This window comes from Brassica napus, chromosome A2 (assembly GCF_020379485.1).
Source record: "Brassica napus cultivar Da-Ae chromosome A2, Da-Ae, whole genome shotgun sequence".
In the NCBI taxonomy this organism is placed as follows: Eukaryota; Viridiplantae; Streptophyta; class Magnoliopsida; order Brassicales; family Brassicaceae; genus Brassica; species Brassica napus.
In genome coordinates, this window is record NC_063435.1 from 5,801,947 (window position 1) to 5,828,648 (window position 26,702).

Below are 26,702 nucleotides of genomic sequence, written 5' to 3' on the forward strand. Positions count from 1 at the left end.
TTCATCGTCAGCTCATGGAAAAATCTGACGCCATCAGAACACCACGCAGACTATGGGTATGACTGGTTTTCCCGCTACCACCCACAAACGCAGCTTTTGCGGTTGGTAGCGGTTGCTGGCGTTTTGCAACAATCGCTCAAACCGCTTTAAACCGCTCCAAATCGCTCTAAATCGCTCTGAACCTCATAAATTCAAAAGCTGGTTCCAGCTAGCGTTTGCGGTTGCGGGCGTTTGCGGGAGGATAAAAAAAATTATTTTTTTTCCAAAACAATATAAATACAAAAATAAAAAAATTCAATAAAAAAATTAAACTGAAATTATAAAAATGCTAAAATATATCAATTAAATTTTAATTAATATTATAAAACTTTAAAATAAAAATATTTTCTATATTTTTAAAAAATTTAAACTATAACTTTCTAAATATAAATTTTATATTTATTATAATATTATTATTTTTGATATTTTTATAATTGTATAAAATGTAAATATTGTTAATTTATTATTTAACTGCTGCTGCATTTGGTAGTTAACCAGTCATAAGTATCCCGCAAACGCACAAATTTCTAACCGCATAACCAGTCGTACAAATCTCTTAAAACCGCTAGAAACCGCAACCACCCGCATCCGCAAACTCCCGCAACCGCAACCGCAACCGCTGCGGTTAAACCAGTCAGGCCCTATATCGTCAACATCATATGATCATTTTATAGCTTGACGGAATATTCGAGGAAAGAAAGCTCCTTAGTGGGCCCTTACATGGGCCTAGTCTTTTTTGAACTCCACTCTTTTAGTCAGCTTTCTGAGCTAATGATATGTTTTACCTGGACTAGTCAAATTTGTATTAAACCAAGTTGAACCAGATTAGTTTATCTTAATTTTTTTAACCAATAATCTAATTAAACAAAAATATAATGAAACTCTTCATCTAATAAAGAGTAGTAGCGCACGTCATGGGAAATAATAACAAAAGACTGGCGCTGGAGCACGTCGAACTAATTTTGGTGGATTTGATTGGTTTGGCACGTCAAATTCGGCTCTAAATCGACATTTAATTAATATATCAATTAATATATAGGTTTGTTTGGTGTAAGTATTGGGGTATAACCAACAAAACTAGGGCTATCAGCTATGCTTGGTAATGGTTTTATGCGTTAGAAGAAAAAAATCCATCATGTAGTAAGGAAAAGTGGCTTTAAGTCTTTTTAAAAGGCTTTAAAAGCTTTTAGATCAATAAAGTCTAACTGAATAGTTAGACTACAACCGTAGAAATTTTACTACATAATTTAGTCTTTAAAATTTTTTGATAATGTAACTAATATAGTTGTAAAAATTTAATGAGAAACATAATAAAAAAAGAAACAGATTCATACGTCTATATCTTTTTACTTTAGAAAAAAAAGTTCATAGTTTTTTGGCTCTAGCTTTAAAAAGTACATAAATCATGATTGGTAAACTCTATAGTTATAGATAGAAACTAAAATTAAATAACAATCCAACCAATCAACTCCAATGACTTTTAAGGCTTTTTAGAATTAGCTTAAAGCTTTTAGACATTTCACAACTAAAAACTGAATTTTATTTAAACAAAAATAGGGAAAGAGAGACGTGTCAGATACTAATACGAGTCTCTTCTTCTCTGTTAAAGTAAAAAACTCTACGTAAAAGAGATCTTAATCCGCTTTTTCCCATTTTAAAAATCAGATATAAATAAGAAAGGAAGAAAGAAAGAAAGAAAATCATTAGTGAAGTTTAAAACAGCTTTCGTCTCTTCTTCGCTCTCTCTATTATCCTTCAAATCTTTCCCCTTTTCTTCCTCCTCCTCCTAATCGTTTCCAAAGTCATAATCAGGTTCCTGCTTCGGGACTCGCTCTTCTTCTTCTTTCTTCCAATTCTTATTCTCAATTGCTGCTTCATTTGTTCGTTCTTTTCTTTCATCTTCTTCTTTAGCGCGATTCAACTTAAGCATTTTCAGTGGGTTTCGCAAATTTTCAATCTTTTTTTGCTTTGATTGTGTTTCGTTGGTTTCTTGCTTCGTGACAACTCGAAGAAGCAAATTGCGATGTTCTGTTTCTAATTTGAGATTCCATTTCCACCATGAAAGATTTTCTTGGAAAATTCTCAGGCGTAGAAGAAGTATGAGTAGCAACGACGACGATCCTCAGACGAAGCCTGAGACTTCTTCCGACGGAGCTGTCTCGCGATCAGCTCGGACCTCCTTTCAAGCCGTCTCTGACTGCCTTCGTGCGATTTCCTCCGGCGCTTCCACCGTCGCTCGCTCCGCCGCTTCCGCCGCCTCTTCCGTCGTTAACCCAGACGCCGACTCTCTTCACGACAAGGTATAAAAAAAAGTTGACAACTTTGATATAATGGGTCACGATAAACTTGCTTTGGGTGCAAGATTCATTAGGGTTAGGGTTGATAGCTTTTAAAGATTGAACCTTTAGCCTTTGTGTTGAGAAAAAGTTTGATAGCTTTAGGTGCAAGATTCATTAGGGTTAGGGTTAATAGCTTTTAAAAGATTGAACCTTTAGTCTTTGTGTTGCTCTTTTGATGCCTCAGGTACTATGGGCGGGGTTTGATAAGCTAGAGAGAGAGGATGGCGACACTCGGAGAGTTCTTCTACTTGCGTTTCGCTCTGGTTTCCAAATCTGGGATGTTGAAGACACTGGGAACGTCCATGTCATTGTCTCTGCTCACGACGGACACGCAGCCTTTATGCAGATGCTACCTTACCCGCTAGTCTCCGAGGAGATAGACGATGCGTTTGCTGAGAGCCGTCCGCTTTTGGCTGTGTGTGGTGACAGCTCTTGGGTGGAGATTTTAGATATAGAGAGCTCTTCTGATAACACTGAAAGTGAGACCGTAGTGCCTACGCATGTGAATGTCTACTCGTTAAAGTCAAACTCTTATGTGCATAAGTTGAAGTTCGAGTCTGTCATCTACACCATCAGGTGCAGTTCTCGGATCGTTGCCGTGCTACAATCAGATCAGGTTCGAAGTTTTTTGTCATATTGTGTTTGATTTTGTATCTCTTCTGAAACTAACAAGTGACTTTTGCAGATTCATTGCTTTGATGCTAAGACGTTGGTGGAGGAATACAATATCCACACTAACTCCATCGCGTATGGCTCATTGGGTGTTGGATATGGTCCTCTTGCCGTTGGTCCACGATGGATCGCTTATAGCGGGAGTCGTATTGATGAGTCTAGCTCCACGGTTTTCACTTCAGAGCTTCTCCCACTGTCATCATCACCCGGTGTTGCACAGTTTGCAATAGAATCGAGCAAACATATTGTAACTGGGATAGCGAGGCTTGGAGGCAAAGGGTACAAGTCGTTGTCTAACTTCTGCGCAGAGGGTCTGCCCAATCCGTATCTTCCTGGCTTTAAGGGCATTGGAGGAGCTGCTACTGACAAAGCGCAAGACGCTGAGAGCATAGGAATGGTAAAACTCTCAAATATTTCCTCTCAAGTTGTGTTGAGTTTCCATTGATACATAGACTTGGTGGTGTGTGTGTGTGTGTGCAGGTTATAATCAGTGATGTTATAAGCAAAAGCGTGATATGTCAGTTTAAGGCACACAAGAATCCGATTTCAGCTTTGAGCTTTGATCCAAGTGGGATGCTTTTGGTGTCTGCTTCGACTCAAGGCCACAATATAAACGTGTTCAAGATAATGCCGAGAATCTCTAACACTAGTGATGCGCCGCCCATAGAGTGTTTTATGCATTTGTTCAGGCTCCATCGTGGCTATACTTATGCGGTAAGCAGAGAGCTCTTCACTTTCCTGTATTTTAAAAAGTATTATTATTGATATTTTTGTTCTTGCAGGTGATACAAGACATGAGTTTCAGCAATGATAGCAGTTTGATAGTGGTTAGCTCGTCAAGAGGGACAAGTCATGTGTTTGAGATCAATCCCGAGAGAGAGGCGCATATTCCTGTAACTCTGTCACCTGTTATTAGGATAAGAAGCCGAGACATCAGCGGATGGATGGGGACAGTGAGCGGTGCTGCAGCTGCGGCGGCTGGAATGGTTGGAGGAGGAGGAGGAGTGATAGGTCCCTTGCCAAGAGATCTCAATGTTGATCAATAATAATAAGAACACAAGTTGTTTTGGGTAGATAAGTCTACCTCTTTTTGTCTTTTTCATTTCTTTAAATAGAGATTACAAGAAGCAAATAACAGAAGCAAACAACGTGAAAGGAAAGTGGAGTCATTGACTCCTACATTGCAGGAAAATGGGAAAGGTGGAGAACATAGTGCTTTGACTTGTTCTCTTATTGAAATTCAAATACTTACTAAAAAATCTAATTGTGCAGATATTTTCGGTTGAGCTTATGTGGCCTTGAAGTCCTTCTTGGTGCCACCTCAGCATCGACTTGTACTCCTCCATCTTGTATCCTATCATCACTCTCTTCCTCGGAAAGAACCTTGTCCTCAAGGTTCAGCTGAAACATTGGAAAGCTTGTGATGAACTGTTCTTGCTCCTCCCAAGTTGCTTCCTCAACAGGCAAGTCAGTCCAATGAACAAGTAGCTCGATTATAGTGGTTGCGTCTTTGCGTACCTCACGCGTTTTTAGTATCTTGAATGGAACAAGGCGTAGTGTACCAGACTCCTTCAAAGGTGGTAGCTGAACAGAGACAGGATCATCGTTTCCAACTCTCTTCTTCAACAAGGAAACGTGGAAGACTGGGTGAATTCTTGCAGTTGATGGTAACGTAAGCTTGTAGGCTACCTTACCCACCCGTGACTCGATCTGAAAGGGGCCGTAGTAACGATTGGCCAGTTTCTGGGAAGAGCGTCTGAGAACTGTCATCTGGCGGTAGGGTTGGAGTCGTAGGTAGACCCAATCACCAACATTGTATTCCACATCCCGGCGACTCGTATCTGCCTGTTGCTTCATGCGATTGTTTGATGTCTCCAGGTGCTGTTTGAGTTCGTTGAGTAGCTCGTCCCTGTTGTGTAACTGCTCATCAAGCTCACCAACTAGTGTAGAGCCAATTTCATACCTTGGAATGGCAGGCGGAGTGCGGCCGTATAGAACCTGAAATGGGGTTGTGTTTGTGCTGGAATGGAATGTGGTGTTGTACCAATATTGAGCCCATGGAAGGAAGGAACTCCATTGCTTCGGTCGTTGCTGTACAAAGCAACGGAGGAACTGTTCAATGCATCTGTTGACGACCTCTGTCTGGCCGTCTGTTTGGGGATGGTAGGCGGTGGACATACGCAAGGTGGTTCCTGAAAGACGCCACAATTCCTTCCAGAAGTGGCTGAGGAAGATCGGGTCGCGATCACTAAGGATGGAACGAGGCAGACCGTGGAGTTTGACCACTGTCTCGATGAACTTTGCTGCAACGGTGGAGGCTGTGTATGGATGAGACAAGGCGACAAGGTGAGAAAATTTACTGAGACGATCAACAATGACTAAGATTGACGTGAAAGCACCGGACCGAGGTAACCCATCGACAAAGTCCATGGAGATATCTTCCCAAACCTGCTCGGGAATAGGCAAGGGTTGAAGTAGACCGGCCGGGGACATGGTCTGGGACTTGGCGCGTTGGCAAGTGTCACAACGCGAGATATAGTCGGCGACTGATCTGTGCATCGAGGGCCAATAGAAGTGGTGAGATAGGCGTTTGAAGGTTCGAAGAACGCCTGAGTGGCCTCCCAACGTGGTGTCGTGATGCTCGTGAAGCAGTTGCTGGACAAGGGGTGATGTTGGTGGAATCACAACGCGGTTGTTGTAACATACGAGCCCATCACGCCAGGAGTAGGGTCGGCCAGGGTTCTCTGTTGCTGCGACTCCTATGCGTTGGAGGTAGGGGTCCTTTGAAGCCAAGTCGCGGAGGTCAGTCCACAAGGAGGAATGGGGAACTGAGATTGTTGCGAGAAGAGGACTCTCAGGGACCCGTGAAAGAGCATCAGCTGCGGAGTTGGTTTTACCTGGTTTGTAAACGATATCGTAATCATATCCAACAAGTTTTGCCATCCATTTTTGTTGCTCGGGGGTGAGAATTCTTTGCTCCAACATATATCGTAAGCTGCGTTGGTCGGTTTGAATGGTGAACTTGCGCCCCAGTATATAAGGACGCCATGTGCGAATAGCCACTATTATTGCAAGCATCTCACGTGCATATGTCGACCAAGCCTTTTTCTGTACTCCGAGAGATCGGCTCATGAAAGCAATAGGTTGGCCCTGCTGTGATAGGACTGCTCCAATGCCATCACCGGAAGCGTCGGTTTCAATGACAAAGGGTTTGGAGAAGTCAGGCAGTGCGAGCGTTGGTGTTGATGTCATGGCGGTTTTGAGGTTGTTGAAGGCCTGATCTGCAGCACAATCCCAAACAAATTTCCCTTTGCGTAATAGGTTAGTCAAAGGTCTAGCGATCAAACCATAGTTGCGGACGAACTTGCGATAGTAGCCCGTGAGGCCGAGGAAACCTCGTAGCTCGGTGACTGTAGTGGGGACTGGCCATGCTGTCATTGCACTGACTTTGGATTGATCGACAGTAACCCCGGTGTTGGAGATGATGTGGCCCAAGTACTCAAGCTCTCGTTTTCCAAATTCACATTTTTTGAACTTCACGGACAGCCGATGCTGCTGTATGATGGTGAAGACTTCGCGGACATGTTGTAGATGGAGCTCCCAAGTTGGGCTGTAGATGAGTATGTCGTCAAAGAACACGAGCACAAACTTTCGCATAAACGGTCTGAAGATATCATTCATGAGGGCCTGGAATGTTGAGGGTGCGTTGCAAAGACCAAATGGCATGACGAGATACTCGAAGTGTCCGTGATGTGTCCTGAAAGCGGTTTTGTGAATATCGGAAGGGTGCATCCTGACCTGATGAAACCCCGCGGTAAGGTCTAGTTTGGTGAAGAAGGCGGAGCCGTGTAGTTCGTCGAGCATATCCTCGACGGTGGGTATCGGGAAACGGTCTTTGATTGTGGCTGAGTTGAGTGCCCTGTAGTCAGTGCAAAATCGCCACGAACCATCTTTCTTTTTCACGAGGAGTACCGGAGAAGAGAAAGGGCTAGAGCTTGTCTGTATGATTCCGGCGTTGAGCATTTCTGTGACCTGTTTCTCGATCTCATCCTTCTGAAAGTAAGCATAACGGTAGGGACGGACATTGATCGGGTTTGTACCTTCCTTAAGCGTGATTTGGTGTTCAATTTCGCGGTGCGGAGGAAGACCGTCTGGTGTTGAAAAGATCCCATCGAATTCAGTGAGGAGGAGACGGATGTCGTCGTTCAGCTCCTTCAAGTCCGGCGTCGTCTCCGGTGAGCAAATCGCAAGAAGGAAATTTCCTTGTCGTAACTCCTTTGCGACATCCTCTTTCGTGGTGGGCTGAATCTTTGATTTGGTAAGCCCAGTAAGAACATGTGTTCGGCCTCCCCAATAGAACTGCAGAGTTTGGGCCTTCCAATCGGTTAGTATTGGGCCGAGGTTTTGTAACCATTGAATGCCCAATACCAAATCAAGGCCCACAAGAGGAAGGGCGTACAGGGTGATTTGAAACTGAGCTTCGCCGATCTGAATATTGACGTCATTGAACTGTCGACGGCACTGTAATGGTTCTCCGTTGGCCACACGAACAGAAAAAGCTTTTGTTGGTGTTTCGACTAACCGGAGTGCACGAGCCACCTTCTCGCTGATGAAGTTGTGGGTTGAGCCACTATCGACGAGGGCGTGGAGGCTCTGGCGGTTGATGACGGCGTGAAGACGCATCGTTGTGGGCGAATCCCAACCGGTAAGGGCATTGAGGGTGATTTCTGGTGTATCATCCTCCTCATCAATCTCGTCGTCCTTGTCATCATCGTTGATGCTCTCCATGATGAAGATTTGTGGGTTGACGCATTTGTGTCCGGGAGTGTATTTGTCGTCGCAACTGAAGCAAAGACCAAGACTGCGCTTTCTCTTCATCTCCTCCCAAGTGAGCTTTTTTGGAGTCTGCGGAGGGCGCTGTTGTTGTGGCATGGGGGTCATGGTCTTAGACTGGGAATTGGAGTTGCTCGAGTAGTTGCGAGGTATGAAGCTCCGTTTTTGTTTTTGTAGTTGGTCATCTTTCATTCTGGCCAGATTGATGACCTCCTGTAATGTCTTTGGCTGGAACATTCGGACATCATCGGCAATACTGGAGTGTAAACCCCCGAGGAAAGTCCCAACGAGTGCCTCTTCTGACCAATTCGAGACTTTGTTGCGTAACCTCTCGAAAGCTCGCTGGTACTCGCGGAATGTACCTGTTTGACGGATCTTAGATAACTCCTCATGGAAGTTTGCACTTCGGGTAGGACCAAAGCGAGTCAATATTTCGCTCTCGAATGTCTCCCACGTGATGAGATGCAGGTCGACTCCTAGAGCTTTGACTGTGGCCTGCCACCATTCATTGGCTTCCTCCGTGAGGTGGTAAGCGGCAAAGTTCACACGTTGATTACCGGTGATATCATGATACGCGAAGTACTGTATGGCTTTTGTGATCCACTCCGTTGGGTCACCATCACTGAACCGCTGAAGTTCAAGTTTCAAGTTGCGGCGAGGATTGGGCGTTAGAGCGAAAGGGTTAACATCGTCTCGTCGTGGGTGTGAGTCCTCGTCGCGACGTGGGTTTCCTTGAGGTGTGCTGGAGCCTGTTTCACGGTTGCCAAGGACAAGCTCCCTCATTTCCTTGAGTGAATCAGCAATGGTTCGGTGAATGGAGTCTTCGAATCCCCGAAACTTGTCGTTGATACCAGTCGTCAGTTTCATGAGTTCGTCTTGGACCATTCCCATGCTGGATTCGAGATCCTCAAGGCGTTCTCGGTTGTTGGCCATGGTCTCGTTCCGAAGATTTTGAGCCACGGCCCTGTTTTTTGTAGAGTTTTTGGTGGTGCGGGGCGGAATTGTGGAGTAAGGGTGATAGACAAAAGAAAGGAAGTTGAGGTTTCTGTTGAGCGTTGATTCTAAAGAATACCCGTCAACGAGAAAAAAATAACGAGCTCTGATACCACTGATAGGTCCCTTGCCAAGAGATCTCAATGTTGATCAATAATAATAAGAACACAAGTTGTTTTGGGTAGATAAGTCTACCTCTTTTTGTCTTTTTCATTTCTTTAAATAGAGATTACAAGAAGCAAATAACAGAAGCAAACAACGTGAAAGGAAAGTGGAGTCATTGACTCCTACATTGCAGGAAAATGGGAAAGGTGGAGAACATAGTGCTTTGACTTGTTCTCTTATTGAAATTCAAATACTTACTAAAAAATCTAATTGTGCAGATATTTTCGGTTGAGCTTATGTGGCCTTGAAGTCCTTCTTGGTGCCACCTCAGCATCGACTTGTACTCCTCCATCTTGTATCCTATCAAGGAGGCTCTCTTCAGGGTTCAACCACATCAACTTTCAGCTACTGCGTTGAACAGCAGAATAAGAACACCCACTATGGTTCTACTGCTTCTGATAATAGTAGCGTAACGAGGAATCTACTGGTTTTTGCTCCTTCTGGATGTATGACACAGTACGCGTTGAAGGCTGGGGAAGGTGGTGAGGCTTTGGTGATGACGGGGATTGATTCCGAGTCTGGTGCAGAGACTGAAGGACCGGTTGTGAGGATAAGAAGGTGGTACATGGTCCAAAACCGATCTAGAAGAGAGATGCAAGATCAGCAGAGGGACGTATATGGAGGAGGTGGAGCAACTTCGGGTTCTGGAAGTAACGTGTTTCCGGAGATTGTTAGAAAGGAGAGTGCTGAGGAGGAACCTTGGAAAGCAAATAAGAAAGGAAAGGCCCGTCGTGTGGTGGATAACAACCATCAGCTGTACGTGTCTCAAACAGAGTTGCGAATGTATCAGCCGTCTCACCTACCCTTATGGGAATGGGACAATGTAAAACTTTCCTTCCTCTTCTCTTCTTGTTTTTTTTTATTAATGATGTGTTGTGTGGATGTGGCTGAGACTGTGTGTTTTGCAACAAAACAGTGTAGGTTTGTGAAGTTGGTATTGGATGTGGATGAAGAGAGTAATGGGGAGATGGAGATTGAAAAAATCAAAGGTCAAACGATTGAAGCAAGAACAAGAGGTTCGCATCCAGTCTGGGGTTGAAGAGGTGGAGAGTTGCATTAGAAGAAGGAAGGTGATATGCTGCTTTTGGTTTTATTGTTTCTTCACCATAAACTCAGCTTCAAGTTCAGCGATAGGACTACAAAAATAACTGTGGAAAATTGTATAGAAAATTAGAAAAGTTGGCATACCTTTTAGATGTAAATAGCTAGCAGTATAGTCTTCTTTGGTTACAGATTGACCCCATTATATTGATTCATGAACTGCATCTTCTTTGGATGTAAACGTAATAAGAAAGAAAAAAAACAGAAAAGTTTTTGCCATTTTTGCTGCACCTTTATAATGTGTGTGTGTGTGTGTGTGTGTGTTTACAAAGTAAAAAGACAACAGAAAAGACTGTTACAAAATGAATAGAACAGACGCAAACAAGTGTTCCATTGGGAAGTGAACTTCGGCAGCGCTATGAGCCACGGGGACATCGAAGTGCTGCATCCACACAGGGTTTTCGCTGTTGCTGATAACGAAAGTCCTTCCAATCATAGCGCCTGAGATGGAGACGGTCACGCAAGGGTCGGGTCGCTTGTGATCTTGGAGGGCTTCTCATCTTTAGAACTGTTCCTCCTGGTTTAACCCAAATGTCTAAGTTACCGTGCAGCAGCCTCTACACGTAAAGATCCGCTGCTGGTGACAAAGGGCACGGACTGCTGGCCGAAACCGTGGCTTGATCCTAGGGGTGGGCATTTTACCCGAAATCCGAAGTGGCGCCCGAACCCGATCCGAAAAACCCGAACCGAAATCCGAACCGAAGTAGCAAAATATCCGAACGGGTATTAAATTAGGAGAGATTGGATATCCGAACCCGAACGGGTAATATCCGAACCCGAATGGATATCCGAAAATAACCGAACATATGATAATTAACCTTATATTTCTAGTTTACATCTTTCATTTTATATAAAATATTTATATTGATACTACACATACTTTAAATTCATATGATATACATACAATTACGTAGAAGATGATTTGCTATTCGCTTAAAATGCATGTCAAACTTTTTATTTCAGCAATTAACAAAAAGTTACATCCAAAATTTAAAAACAATAACCAAATTAATGTCTTTTTAGTTTGAAAATGTTATGTCCGAATCTATTAACCATTCAATCTATTAAAAATAAAAAATAGTTAAGTGAAAAGTTATATATTTAAATACAAGAAATTTGAGAAATGAAAATTTTCATTTTTTTTTCTTCAAAATCTAAATATCCGAACCCGATCCGAAATAACCGAAACCGAACTTAAAATACCCGAACCCGACCCGAAGTACAGAAATACCCGAACGGGTTCTACACCTCTATACCGAAATACCCGAAAATCCGAAATACCCGACCCGAACCCGAACGGGTACCCGAACGCCCACCCCTACTTGATCCTCCTCTCATTGAGATTATCAAACACTTGGCGAGCAATCAAGATTGAGATTAAAGATTGCAGCTTTAATTAATTTAATTTAATTAATTAACGAGTGAGTGACGAAGAAGAAGACTTCAACTTTGGTTCGGCTGCTCATGATGATAGTCGTTTTTTGATTACTACACCATTATCTAAGTTAAATCACATAAGGAGAGTAATTAACAAATTTGGACGTTTTCTATTAGTGGGAAAGAAAGTTTCTTCGTTGAAAATTTTATTTAATTATGAACCATAGTTTTCAAACAGCTACGGATGGTATATATATGATGAATTCAAATTAAATCACTTGTTGTCCGAGCAAATATCATACGGAAAGAAAAGAAATATGACTTTATAAAGAACTAAAAGTTACATCCAACGGATGTACTTTGAAATTGAATAGAGGTTTGGAAAATATCAAATACCGTGTTGAAAAAGTAACATAGCTAGACAGTATGTAAACACAAAACTATAATTTTATTATATATAAATAAATAAACTGAAAAACTCCACTGTTTAATATTGCAGCGTTACATTATTGATATGCTATTCGATATAGATAAATAATTTAGAATTTTCATCACCTGTTAAAAAAAGACAAAATTTTCATAAAACAAAACAATAGTTAAACAAAAATACTTATAAACCACCATCATCGGGCACAACTTGTTGGCGGTTGCCGCCACACCAAATCCATCCAAAATGCCAGAGAACAGCCAAGATGATTAAACAGGCCACAATAGCGGCAGTTATGATGTAACCAATCGAAGCCCCCATATTATTTCTTCAAAAAACCAAAAACTTGTTCTTTCTAACTTTATTTTTCTTCTTTTAAGTTCAAGAGAGAACTAGCTTTATATATAAAGATGGTTAACCTTATTAAAATAGAAAAAAAGTTAGACATGGAAAATGAAAAATTCTATTTCAAAAATAAAAGAAATCTTCTAAATCTCTTGAAAGTCTTTGGCTTTTTTTTAAAAGAAATTTGGTAAAATATGTAAATCATGCATATATCATTAAGGATTATTAACCAAAAAAAAACTGGAAATTTTACATAAGTCATTCACAAACGTTTGATGACATATTTTTAAGCTATTTGATCGAATATGTCGTTAAAAAAAAGCAAGGACTACGAAAATTTGGAAATTTAACATTTTATGGTTCTCACTACAAGAAAACACAAGTTTTACGAGGGCAGTTTTCCTCGTGACTTCGTCGTAAAAGCAGTGTTACGAGGAATTAGCGAGGAAACCCGTTTCGTCGTTATACGTTTGTCGTAACGCATATATTCTCGCTAATTCGTCGTAATGTAGCGAGGAAATAATTTCGTCGTAAAAGCGAAGAAGAATATTTCGTCGTAAAGACCACGTAAAGCTTCCACGTAAGGACGTCGCTAAATTTCCTCGTAAATACCTCGAAAGCCATTCCTCGTTAAAGCCACGTAAATAACTCAAAAGTAAATACTCGTAAAGTAAACGTAAATAACTTGATAGCTTTCCTCGTAAAGACCACGTGAATTTTCCACGTCATTTCCTTGTAAACATTTCCGCGTAAAAACCTCGTTAAGCTTCCACGTAAAGAAGTCGCAAAATAGCTACGAATTTACTTCGTTTCGTTATTTTACAGAAATAAAAAAAATTATAATTAAAAAAATAATTTAAATAATTTAAATTATTAATAAAATTAAAATTCTAAAAAAATCAAAACCAAAATATTTTATATATAAATAAGTTTTGAGTTCATAATACAAGAACCGAAATTAAAAAGAACTAAGGATCGTTAACCGCCCGGTAGAATTCATCACTTCTCGCCGTTACATCCGCCTCGACATGTGAGTCGTCGGTTGGTGACTACCCGGCTCACCGAACATCTCTCTGTAATGGGCAGTAAGTCTACCTTTTAGAACCTGAAAAAAAAATTTAATTTTTTAAATTTCCGTCAATAGTATATTTTCCAACATTATCCACCTAATCAACACTAAATAACATAAGATCCGTAAACTTATCTAAATTCCCTATACTAACCACCTAATCTACCTAAACTAACCAAATTAGAGAGGAATTAGAGAGGCTTACCATTGCAACGAAACAGGGAGGAAGTGGAGAGGAAGTAGAGAGGAAAGAAAGAGTGAGCGCTCGGGGTGTATATATAAGATTACATTCCGTCGCAAATTCCTCGTAATTTTACGACGAATTACAGAGGCCCGTATTTTTTTTACTACGAAACAGCGAGAGATTACAAAGGTCCGCGTTTTGTTATACGAGGAAGTTACGAGGAATTACAAAGGCCCGTGTTTTTTAGGTACGAGGACGTTACGACGATTTTGCTTACGTGGAATTACCGAGGAAAGCTTCCCTATAAATATACCCGTAACTCTCCTTCTCAACCCACACCCAAACTCCCAAATCACACCCTATCTCACTTCATACTCTCAAATCCAATCCTATTCAAATTATAAAAATTTGAGAAAAAAGGAAGAGAAGAAGATATTGGAATTTACGTTGGTGAGACTTAAGTAATATAATTGCTGGAAGTCTTGCCACATGTAAATCCAGTATATTTCTTCTTTTTCTTTTTTTTTTTCTAGTTTTTACGGTACGAGGTGTTTACGACGATTTTGGTTACGAGGTGTTTACGACGATTCCGTCCTACGTGGAATTAAAGTGGGCCGCGTTCATCATTTACTTTACGTGGTATTTACGACGAAACTCTCCTACGTGGTATTTACGACGAATCTGTCCTACGTGGTATTTACGAGGAATTCGTCGTAAGTTCGACGTTAACATACGAGGAATTAACGAGTATTCCGTTTAAATCCCTAAAATCTGAAACCCCAAACCCCATATTCCTTATCTTCTACTTCATATATTCCAAACCCTATCTTCATTTTCATTCCAAACCACAATTCCTTATTTTCATTCACTCAGAGAGTCTTACGTGGAATTAGCGTGTCCCGCTTTCTTTATTTTTTTTAATTTCGTCGTAAACTCCTCGTGGCCTTACGACAACCTTACGACGATTTTGGCTTGCGTGGAATTAGCGTGCCCCGCTTTCTTTATTTTTTTTTAATTTCGTCGTAAACTCCTCGTGGCCTTACGACAACCTTACGACGATTTTGGTTTACGAGGAATTAACGAGTATTACGTTTAAATCCCTAAAATCCAAAACCCCAAACCCCATCTTCCTTATCTTCTACTTCATATATTCCAAACCCCAAACCCATCTACCCTTGAACCTCAATGTATTCTTTCACCTCAAACCTTATTTATAATATATTCCAAACCCCAAACCACAAGTCCTTATTCATAATTAAAATAAACTTTCACATTACCTTATTCATAAATCAAACTCCCATATTATCTTATTCATAAAACAAACTACATAAAACAAATACATCAATCGGATACATCAACATTCTCGTCATCACTAGAAACATCATCATTTTCATTAAACTCGTCTTCAAAAGCTTCGTCTGTGGCATCGTCATTAAGATCTTCGTACTCGTGATTATGCGGATCAATGAGAAGGATGTCATCAATTTCTTGTTCAGGTTCCTCGACTTCATTTATCTGTTCTTCTTGCAATGGTGGTTCTTCTCCACTGATAATTCGTCCTCGAGGTGTAACTTTGATCACAGCTAACCAATTTATACCCGAATCTCTCATTCGAGGGTATGGAAGGAAGCTAACTTGGTCTGCTTGTGAAGCTAAGATGAAAGGCTCGAATTTGTTGTACCTTCGTCCACCGTTGACATCAACTACACCGAATTTGTTAGACCGAACACCTCTGTTGACGACGGGATCGAACCATTCACATTTGAAGAGGACGCATTTCAGCTTCAATATCCCTGGAAATTCGACTTCAATAATCTCCGTCAAGATCCCGTAGAAATCTATTTCCCCTTTCACACATATTCCATAGTTACTGGTCGCCCGCTGTCTACCATACTCATATGTGTGAAAAGTATAGCCTCGTGTGAAATTACGACGAAAATTAATTGGATGGCCAAAAAAAACGTGAGCTACCTACCAAGTTGGTGGATTCAAAATTTCCTCGTTAAGTACACGTAAAATATTTCGTCGTAAAGAACTCGCGAAGTTTACGTGGTATTTACGAGGAAATAGTGTTTCCTCGTAAAAGCCACGTCAATTTACAACGTCTTTACGACGAAATTGTTTTGTCGTTACCTTACGACGAGATAACGATGCTTCTCTTTTTCCACGTACTTTCCTCGCAAAATCAACGTACTTTTACGAGGATTATTTTTCCTCGTTAATTATCCTCGTTAAACTTACGTTTTCTTGTAGTGTCTCTATAAAAGTAAAGTATTTTTACTTGTTATTTTTTCTTTTTCTTGTATATAATGAATTCAAATTAAATCACTCATGGCCTTAGAAAATAATCATTGTCTTAAAAATAAAAACTAATGTACATAAGACAGAAGTAAAATTTGAAACTGAATAGAGGTTTGGTCCTTTTTGGAAACGAAGAGTAACGTGTTTGTATAATTTTCTTGACCTAGTGTTCGTATGTTTATCATAGTCAAAAATTTGTTAGGTTATGCTTTTGAATTCATTTGGCTTGCCTATCATATTATAAAGTCTTGTGGCTCATACTGTCCATCAAGTCCAACTTCCACAAGTGCCTTGTGGATGGTTTGATACATCATTTGCATGGTTTTGTGCTGCAATTATCATGAAAAAGATGTCAGTATTAATCGAGATTACATCATTTAGCAAATAATGGACAAACTATTTTACCTGCCAGTATAGAATCCTCTGTATAGGGTTACTTGTTGGAGCACCTTCTGGCCACATTGGAATGACAATGTAAGCAGCAAACTTCCCCCTTGCTCTAATTTTGTTAGCAATCTTTAGCGCGATTTCAATAGGGATTAGATTGTTATTACAGCAACTATTGAGTAACTGAACTTTCCCTTAAAAGCTCACAGTTACTTACCCAAGTCCTTGTTTGAATCCCAGTTGAATGATCGATGATCCAAGAAAATATTGGTTCACAATGTAGATGAAATGCTGAGCAGATCTTATGGCCTTAACATAAGCTGCATGTATGCTCATGTCAATGAGTATGTTCTTCCCACACAAAAGATTCTGACCACAAACATGTATATATTAGAAGAAGAACCTTCTGATAGTCCTATCAAATGCAGAGTATCAAAGAGAGATTAACCATCAGATTCATCATTGTCCATCTAGTGTTAATTAGGTTCAAAGCCGTCAAGGCTCTGTGGTATCTGTAATGTAACTCAATTATCTGAATTCATAGAGCCTTGGATTGACAAGCAAGAAAAGATACTGTAAGAAAACAAACTCGAGTTTCCCTAAAAGAATCATGTTATAGAGTCTGTAACTTGTGAATATATTTAAGTGTTGGTAGATTCCTATATACGGCTTGCTTTGGTTACGTTGATCTCATTGTCTCATTCTCTTCATATAATGTATGTTAACATGATCTAACACATATAAACTGAGCTTTTATATACAAAATCATGCAAGATATTAGATTGGAACTTGTACGTTTTCAAGGCTGTACACCTAGGCCCCGAAGGTATCCATAACTAGCAGAAAACTGAAGCGTACAGAACAGAACTAACCAAGGAAAGGCTAAAGTAGTACTACAAAAAGACCTGCGCTAAATTTACAAAATTACTTTGTTTTTGGTGGGGGCGAGATTGAATAACTCACGAGAAATGTGTAGCTGTCTAAATTAGCGAAGAAATTAGTCCTCAAAAAGTAAATTCCGAAGTTGAAGCTCCAATGTCTTTGTTCAAAGACTTTATTTAGAGGTAAAGCTATGTCTTGTAACCACCAAATAGCTCCTTTTCATCTACTCTATATATATTTTAAAACATGTGCTAAGTCTCCAAACTTAACCGGCTTATACCAAACTGAACCCGGTCTACGGTTAATCAAACAACGTTCTGTTGAGCTTCCGCGGTTATTTATGACATTCCGGTTTATAAATCACAAAAAAACGTGAGATTCAATGAATTCGTATACTTATAAGTTAAAAGACTACGTAAACCGGACAAAACCGAAGCGTTTCATGCAAATACAAAACGAAAATCACATCACATTTTAAACCGTAGTCTTTCTACGTCTAAGTTTCTGATGTAGATAGATATTTAGAATAAATATCTTAATTATTTAGTGTTTTATTTATTATTTGGATAATTATCTTTAATATTTTAGGGTTTTATGATTTCTTATATATAGCCGTCTAGGCTTAAGTTTGTATTCAGTTTATGATTTGATTAATAAAAAGTTAAGAGATTTCTCTTTATTCCTTGTTTTCGGCTAGATCATAGGTGATCTCAACGAATTTAAGAAGACATTGATCTTAGGCATTCTTAGACTAAATAAGATCTTTGTGATTATCCTAGTTTTCCGGGTATTCTAAGAATCAACGGACCTCTAGTTCTATCTTATAAGGCTTCCGCTACATCAGTTGGTATCAGAGCTGCGTCTCTTTGGTTTTTCAATCGAAGAACGATTCTGAATGTCATGGTGAGTATAAGCATCTATTCTATCCTGGACGAAAGTCCTTTTGTTGTGAGAGAAGAGAACCATGAGATCTATCGAGAGATCTATGGTGATCCAATCTATGATATATATGAAGACGATGTCCTTCATATTGATTTTATTTTCAAAGAGGGTTCCATTGAAATTTCGCGTGCAAAGTTAGGGCAAAATCGTATTGGTGAAGATTTTCTGCAGATTCTTAATTATCTGTCAGGTGCAAATTTTGTGCGAAAACGGATTTGTGAAGATTCAAGTTATAAACAGATCAGTGCAAAAATCGTGCAAAACATGCTATTGAAGATTGGAGGAAGAGTTTTTCTTGGAAAACGTTTTGAATTCGAAGACTACGATCAAGATTCGAGGACGAATCTTTTCCAACCCGGAGAGAATGATGTAGATAGATATTTAGAATAAATATCTTAATTATTTAGTGTTTTATTTATTATTTGGATAATTATCTTTAATATTTTAGGGTTTTATGATTTCTTATATATAGCCGTCTAGGCTTAAGTTTGTATTCAGTTTATGATTTGATTAATAAAAAGTTAAGAGATTTCTCTTTATTCCTTGTTTTCGGCTAGATCATAGGTGATCTCAACGAATTTAAGAAGACATTGATCTTAGGCATTCTTAGACTAAATAAGATCTTTGTGATTATCCTAGTTTTCCGGGTATTCTAAGAATCAACGGACCTCTAGTTCTATCTTATAAGGCTTCCGCTACATCAGTTTCTAACAAACACACATTACCTTTTCATCACATGAATCAGATACGATCTGCCATTAATAACCTCAACACAAAGCAAGGTTAGGTAAATGACGTAGACCCTTTTTCAATAATCATACAATACATAACAACGTAAGATCCTTTTTCGACATCCATCTCCTTTCAGACAAAACCACGTTCAGAAAAGAACAGAGACATAAACAGAAACAGAAACAGAAAGATGCAGTTACATATATCTCCAAGCTTGAGACATGTGACGGTCGTCAAAGGGAAAGGACTAAGAGAGTTCATAAAAGTGAAGGTTGGTTCAAGAAGATTCTCGTATCAAATGATGTTTTATTCTCTCCTCTTCTTCACTTTTCTTCTCCGGCTTGTCTTCGTTCTTTCCACCGTTGATACTATCGACGGTGCCTCTCCTTGCTCCTCTCTTGGTAACTAGTTCTTGTCCCTTCATTTATTTATTTATTTTCTAAATCCAGATATTTTAAATAATGAACTATTGATTTCGTTTTGAATAAAAACTCTGTTTGTTGCTCATTTTGTCACAATTTTTGCTAATTAAAATATGTAAATGCGATTTCTGTAAATCATTTATGTAAAATATCAATATAATTTTTTTTTTTTTGATAAACAGCTTGCTTGGGAAAAAGACTAAAGCCAAAGCTTCTAGGAGGAAGGATTGAGACTGGTGTAAGTTACTCTAACTTCAATTTTAGTATCTACCATATTTAAATTTTGTTATACTGTTAAAAGTCAATTTTCTTTGGTTATTCATCTAGAATGTTCCAGAAGCTATATACCAAGTTTTGGAACAGCCTCTAAGTGAAGAAGAGCTAAAAGGAAGATCAGACATACCACAAACACTTGAAGATTTCATGTCTGAAGTCAAAAGAAGCAAATCAGACGCAAGAGAATTTGCTCAAAAGCTTAAAGAAATGGTGACATTGATGGAACAGAGAACAAGAACAGCTAAGATCCAAGAGTATCTATACCGACACGTCGCATCAAGCAGCATACCAAAACAACTTCACTGTTTAGCTCTTAAACTAGCCAACGAACATTCCATAAACGTAGCCGCACGTCTCCAGCTTCCAGAAGCCGAACTAGTCCCAACCTTGGTCGAGAACAACTACTTTCACTTTGTCTTGGCTTCAGACAACGTACTTGCAGCTTCGGTGGTGGCTAAGTCTTTGGTTCAGAACTCTTTAAGGCCTCATAAGATCGTTCTTCACATCATAACTGATAGAAAAACTTATTTCCCGATGCAAGCTTGGTTCTCACTTCATCCTCTGTCTCCAGCAATCATTGAGGTCAAGGCTTTGCATCATTTTGATTGGTTATCGAAAGGTAAAGTTCCGGTTTTGGAAGCTATGGAGAAGGATCAGAGAGTGAGGTCTCAGTTCAGAGGTGGATCATCGGTCATTGTCGCTAATAACAACGAGAATCCAGTTGTAGTTGCTGCTAAGTTACAAGCTCTTAGCCCTAAATACAACTCCATGATGAATCACATCCGTATTCATCTACCAGAGGTAAACTTGATCCGTGTGACAGAGAAGAATGCTCTGAACATTAGACTTACAACTTCTTTGTCTTTGCAGTTGTTTCCGAGCTTAAACAAGGTTGTGTTTCTAGACGATGACGTTGTGATCCAAACTGATCTTTCACCACTTTGGGACATTGACATGGATGGGAAAGTTAATGGAGCAGTGGAGACATGCAGAGGAGAAGACAAGTTTGTCATGTCAAAGAAGTTCAAGAGCTATCTCAATTTCTCAAACCCAATAATAGCCACAAACTTCGACCCAGAGGAATGCGCTTGGGCTTACGGGATGAATGTTTTCGATCTAGCGGCTTGGAGAAAGACTAACATAACCTCCACTTACTATCATTGGCTCGACGAGGTAAATCAAAACCACTAACTAGCCACAACAAACACTATCAAGCACTAGTAGTCAACTTAACTCGGCCCATTTTTCATGTATATGTTGCAGAACTTAAAGTCAGACCTGAGTTTGTGGCAGCTGGGAACTTTGCCTCCCGGGTTGATAGCTTTCCACGGCCATGTCCAGACCATAGATCCGTTCTGGCATATGCTTGGTCTCGGATACCAAGAGAAAACGAGCTTCTCTGATGCTGAAAGTGCAGCTGTTGTTCATTTCAATGGAAGAGCTAAGCCTTGGCTTGATATAGCATTTCCTCATCTACGTCCTCTTTGGGCTAAGTATCTTGATTCCTCTGATAGGTTCATCAAGAGCTGTCACATTAGAGCATCATAATAATAATCACATATCAAAACTCAATCCACACGTTGGCTAAAAGAACCAGAGAAGAGATTCAGAGATCAACTCATAGGAGCATACTTTTCTGCAATGGAGTTTTTACTTCACTGGTCAAGTTTCCCTCTTCCAGATCATGTTTTTGCAGTCTCTCCTGTTTCTAATTCTTTTGTACTTCCAAACTCTAATGGCGAGAAAGTAATTAAAAAAACATTCTATATATTAATGTAAGAAACATCTGCCAAACTCTACTTAAATTTACATGTAAATAGATAACATTGCACCAAGCAATTGGAGTTTACAGTTGTTCAGCAGATAACAGTTGTTCATACGACCATAACACGATAAAACGAAAGCAACGATAAGACTAAGAAAGCCGAGAAAGTGGAGAGCAAAACAAATGGACTTTTCATTTCTTTTTTCAGCGGAAGCAAGAAGCAAACCAGTCGATGATTTTTTTTCCTCCAAGTTAAGCAACTGGTGGACGAAGGACATGATCCTGAGAGGTATCGACGGAAGCAGGAGGCATGAACTGCCACATGGCAACTCCTGGGTAACTGATGAATGGCACCATCTTGTTTCCGGGAGCTTGGCCTTGCGCAGCAGAAGCAAAAGCAGTTGGCATCATAGGTGGAGCTGGGAAGAAGCTTGGTTGAGGAGCATTCATGGCTTTCAGCTGTTGCTCCAGCTTCTCTTTCTCTGTCTTCAGCCTCTGTTTCTCATCTCGCAGCTCGTTTTTCTCAGTCTGTTCGAGATTCACAAGGAAACTAGTAAACATGCATGGTGAAAGTATGGATTACAAGTCGAAGAAAAATTTATACCTTTAACTCTTTGATTTTTTCCTGAAGACCTGAATTGGTGTCCTTCAACTTCTGAGCTTCGCCGCGTAGCTGTGTCACCATGCGGACAGCATCGACCAAGATTGCAGCCTTGTCTGTTTTGGGAGGGTTTCCAGGCTCCAGAATTACACTTAATTCCATAAACCTGTTATTCATTTCAAAAGGCGATAAACTTCAGTTCCTACAGTAGGGAAGAGAAGGATATACAAGTTGAAAAGATTACTTGTCATTCAGCCTGTCTCGGCGCTGCTTCTCTCTACATGCTTTCGAGCTAGTGGCAGAGGATGATTCACATCTCGCCCTGCAAAAAAAGAATTGACCAGGGATTACTTTTTTTGATACCTTATCAACCTAAAAATATTCCAAGAAAGCCAATAATACAGATCCACAGAAACAGTTAAAGAATGAACTGTTTTGCAGAAGTTGCTAGAGTTACGTGGTCTTTTGAAAAAAGGTGCAACAGGTGGAGTTTATAAGAAGAAGGCTTACCTCTTTTTGGAGCCAGGTTCCTTGCTGGCTTCTGAATTTCCAGCCGAACCATCAACTCCCGCGCTGAATCCAACAAGAACCAAAAAGTTATAATTACAATGCAAACAATCCAAGGGAACTTACCATAAATCCCTCAAACACTCATTTATCTAAAAGTGGAAGCTCAAGAACTTACAAATATGCTCATCTTCAAGGAAGAAATGAAGAATCATTAAAAAAAAAACATTGACATGGTAAGGTCAAACTAGCAACTCAGATGGAAAGGCACTATCCACAAAAGGAATCTAATTCCCACAAAACAAAGTGATAGTTATGAATCGATTCCCGAACCAAGAAACATGTCAGGCACACACGCAAACAAGTTGACTTTGAGATAAACAAACACCAGAACTCTCCTGAAGACTTAATGTCATTAAAACCAACTGCAAGGATACCTCACCAGCTTAAAGAGTCAACCTTTAAGCTTAAAATGAATCTTTCAGATGACAAAGAAAGTAACAATAAGATCTCAGTTTCTTTCTCAACAACCTACTCAAACAATCCCACAAGCTTAACAACTTAGCCAATCAAATTACAAATTTCAAATTCCATAATTTAACTTTCATTTCTTCAGAAAACACCTGAAAAATAACATTTTTAGGCCGAATATGCCAACTTGTGCGCAAGCAATTAGGGTTCCCTTTGATCAAATTGCACACTCGCATCACTATACTGATTCCTCCCAAATGAATCAGAAGCTGGTAAGATCAGATCGGAACCCTAATTGAATCAGTTAGAGAGAAGAGAAACCTGGAGTTAGAAGAAACGGCAAGAGGTTGGTGAACGGGCCAAGAGAAACCAGGACCTTGGATGGTGAAGCCCCCATAGTCCGCATCGATCAGGTCGGATATCCAATTAGCGTTTTCGGGTGACACCATCTCCTCCTCAAAACTCCACCGGTGGATCGATTTCTTCCGTTAAAATTTGATTGGAGCTGAAGAAAAAGAGAACTGTTGGAGGAGACCAAGTGTGGAATAATCTCAGGAGATTTAGAGTTGTTTTCACGCGCATTGCTTCTTCTCTTTTGGGCTTTCAAGGCCCATACATTATATAACACTCATGTTTTTTTTGTATTTTCTTTATTAGGGAATTTATACTGTAATTCATATTTGTATATAGAAAACCATTGATATTCAGAGTTCGTTCATGCCTTAAATATTAAAAATAGAATTTCTCATTAGTAGATTAGTGAAAAAATCATATAAATACATCTCTTTAAGGCATAAGTAAAATTGTTAAATGTGAATTTTTATAAAGTATGTAGAGTTATTGGTTTATAATTCTCATACTTTATTATAAATAAATACATATTAAAATTATTTTTATATATGTTACTGTTACATCATCATATATTCATTGAAAACAAGAGTTAAAACAAACACCTAACTTGTTTTTGGTTAAATCAGAATGTTTGAAGCTAAGCTTCCCAAAATAATAGCATTCAATTGATAAATCTAGTGCTTCCAAAGACAATGTCAAAATAGATATGCTCGACACAATTTCAGTTTTGTCAAATAAAATTATGCAGTAGAAAATAGTAATCATAGTTCAACAAAAATGAATCCTAGGTATGGACTATGTGATGAGCAATAAACTCTAAACTGTATTTTTTTTTTTTCAAAATAGAAGTATATTTTTACGGCGAGCCCAAATTATATTGAATTAACTCTTATTTGAATTTATTTGAATAGCATGTGTTTTTCAATATAAATTGAACATATGACATCTTACATTCTTATTTGATGTCAAATTAATTCTCATCTGAAGAGCATATTATTCTCAATAGGAAATGAATGTGACTTTTTACACAATTATTAAATGATCTAAGAGTTTTACAGATCCATAACTATATATTACTATTTCTCAGCTGGTTTTAATTTTATATTCGTTTACTAACTAGTGTATTGTTTTTTTTTTCTCTACTTATATATAAATTGATAATGATTTCTGATCAGGTTGGTTGTATTTGTACCGAAATTTATTCGAGAACATGCATGGTTGGATGGTCGTTTTGTCGTGATCTAGGAGAGATCACATTCTTCTGCTTCCTCCCATACATACATGGAAGTTCCATAAGGAATTATTCCAAAATACTACGAATATATACATAAATATAACATATATGTTAGTCCGGCGTTATCTTAAGTTATATAGAGTTGTTCTGAATGTAAAATTTCAAACGAGGTTCAATAAGCAAACACTCCAACGATGTGTAACATGGTGTTTTTACGTATTGGTTTCATTGATAAGTACAGTACATAACATATTCTAGACACATACATGATATATGAATATAAGTAGAAATTTTTATATCCTTTTACAAAAAAAAAGTAAATACTTTTTTCTTGCTTTAAGATAACATTGGTATTTAACTATTCAACTAGCATTGTAAATATAGATATATTTGTTAGTGTCAAATTTTTTAAAATGTAAATATAAGATTCCCATGACATCTCAGGTTCATATAAAAACTGCTATATAGAGGGGTAAATTATAATAGCACCTCTTCTGTTTTATTTATAACAAAACTAGTTAATTCTTAAATTATAGCTGTATAACAACGAATAATAGCATTTAAAAAAAACGAATAATAGCATCGTGAGCTTTTCGCATTCGAATAAAATTTTGCATAAATGTATCACGTAGAAGTCAACTTATTTTCTTCGGAAAAGCTAAATTGATAAATAGACTTATCAACTACTGCTCAGGGGATATCCATAGACACCGTGGGTATATCCTCTTAATATATTATACTAATCTATTAGCAAATTTCTATCATGTTATTTATATGTCATCGTCCTTCTTGTCTTGATATCTTTTATATATAGTACATACACAAATTTAATCATATACAAAGTAATTACAGGGGAGATGATCCTCTTCTTCTTATTATTTGAAGAATCACAAAAAAACTATTCCAACTACATTTAGTTTGAATAAATAATTTATGCAAAGGTGACGTTATATACCAACTTGAGTATCTTATCTATGATAAACTTTCAATATTCTGAATCAAATGTAATATCATATGAGTGTTCTATATATTTTAGAGTTTGACTTATTCCGTTACCAAGTTCCGTGGAACGGTGGAAGCATGAATTGTGCCACTAGTGCTCCAGATGTTTCTTAGTTTACCTTATCCACTAATAGGAATTCAAGAGCAGTTGACTATATAAATCATACAAATAATTTATGTACTTTAATTTCTAGGCAACATTCATTCATTATATTCTCATTATATCTGTAATTTGTAAAGTTTGATTTGATTTGATTTGGTATCCTTTTCTATTCAGTCAAAAATTTTGGATATGTGTAACTTTATGGAGAAAAATAAATAATAATTTGTTATATTTATAAGAAAATCACAAATATTAATATTTTTAAAAGTGAATTTTCATTTTGACATGTTATATGCATATGTATGTGAATTTTTTATATAGAAATTATAATTATTATATTTTAATGTATATTTTAATTATTACATTTTAATGTAAATTTTTACAATATTATCATTTATTAAATTGATTATATATTACAAGATTATTCTAAAAGTAATTAAAATATTGTTATTTTATATTAATCTGGATTTAAAATAATAATTTTATTTATCAAATCAGATGTTCAGTCAAAATATATATTTTCAGATTAGGAGACTACATATTTGGATGGTGGAATAGTTGCGGAGCGAATACAGACTAATTAGCCCAAATAAACCTTACCACTCCGCATTAACATTCATCGGTAAACACGAAGGGTTCAAATGGTCCCATAAGAAATTAAAGGGAAGAGTCAATTTCTACTCTTTTTTTCTTTTAAATTACACTATTTGTGAAAAGAAATTTATGTGTTTAATTCCTTGAATTTTAAGGAACTATAGAAAAAAAATATTTTTTTTATCAAAATTGATATGAAACCAAAAGAATAAATATTTATTTTCATTCATTTTATTTTGTTTCTATTCATTTCTTTTCTACTCATTCATGTTCTTATTTTAATGGTCACCGGTTAGTGCTGAAGTAAATATCCGAATTTATAGAGATAATTTTTTTTTTGTTTATAAAATAAGAAATACGACAGTGGAACATTGAAATACTATACATGTATGCTGTGTTTTGTGTGGTAATAATGGTATTCTAATTACTAAATGTTAAATTATTGGTATGACATTTTTTTTGTAAAAAGCATTATTTATCATGGTTTTTTTTTCTGTCAATGGTATAGACACATGCAACGTCACTAAAAACGGTACATTTCCATGCATGACTTAAAATAGTTTGGTAAGTTTCTTTTCAACAGGAAAG

General features: G+C 38.2%; 3 protein-coding genes across 4 annotated transcripts; 2 read left to right on the forward strand and 1 right to left on the reverse strand.

Annotated features, from left to right (window-relative positions):
* Window positions 1-1,676: 1,676 nt before the first annotated feature.
* Window positions 1,677-10,361, forward strand: LOC106420848 (autophagy-related protein 18f-like). 2 transcript variants are annotated; one of them, XM_048751503.1, is made up of 8 exons: window positions 1,696-1,851; window positions 2,126-2,339; window positions 2,563-2,994; window positions 3,064-3,447; window positions 3,531-3,764; window positions 3,833-4,052; window positions 9,350-9,864; window positions 9,958-10,361. In XM_048751503.1, exons 2-8 carry the CDS (start codon window positions 2,139-2,141, stop codon window positions 10,078-10,080), a joined length of 2,109 nt encoding a protein of 702 aa, XP_048607460.1. In that variant the 5' UTR covers window positions 1,696-1,851; window positions 2,126-2,138; the 3' UTR covers window positions 10,081-10,361. The 2 variants fall into 2 exon arrangements, with proteins under 2 accessions (XP_048607457.1, XP_048607460.1); XM_048751500.1 differs by having other exon boundaries at window positions 1,677-2,339.
* An 8,543-nt stretch (window positions 10,362-18,904) lies between these two features.
* LOC106366415 (probable galacturonosyltransferase 12) lies at window positions 18,905-21,254 on the forward strand. Its single transcript, XM_013806013.3, has 5 exons — window positions 18,905-19,189; window positions 19,393-19,448; window positions 19,538-20,287; window positions 20,357-20,659; window positions 20,750-21,254. Exons 1-5 carry the CDS (start codon window positions 18,979-18,981, stop codon window positions 21,032-21,034), a joined length of 1,605 nt encoding a protein of 534 aa, XP_013661467.2. The 5' UTR covers window positions 18,905-18,978; the 3' UTR covers window positions 21,035-21,254.
* LOC125583924 (transcription factor ILR3-like) lies at window positions 21,234-23,419 on the reverse strand. Its single transcript, XM_048751518.1, has 5 exons — window positions 23,152-23,419; window positions 22,363-22,425; window positions 22,097-22,174; window positions 21,856-22,018; window positions 21,234-21,779 (listed from the first exon to the last, which is right to left on the reverse strand). Exons 1-5 carry the CDS (start codon window positions 23,277-23,279, stop codon window positions 21,504-21,506), a joined length of 708 nt encoding a protein of 235 aa, XP_048607475.1. The 5' UTR covers window positions 23,280-23,419; the 3' UTR covers window positions 21,234-21,503.
* Window positions 23,420-26,702: the final 3,283 nt, after the last annotated feature.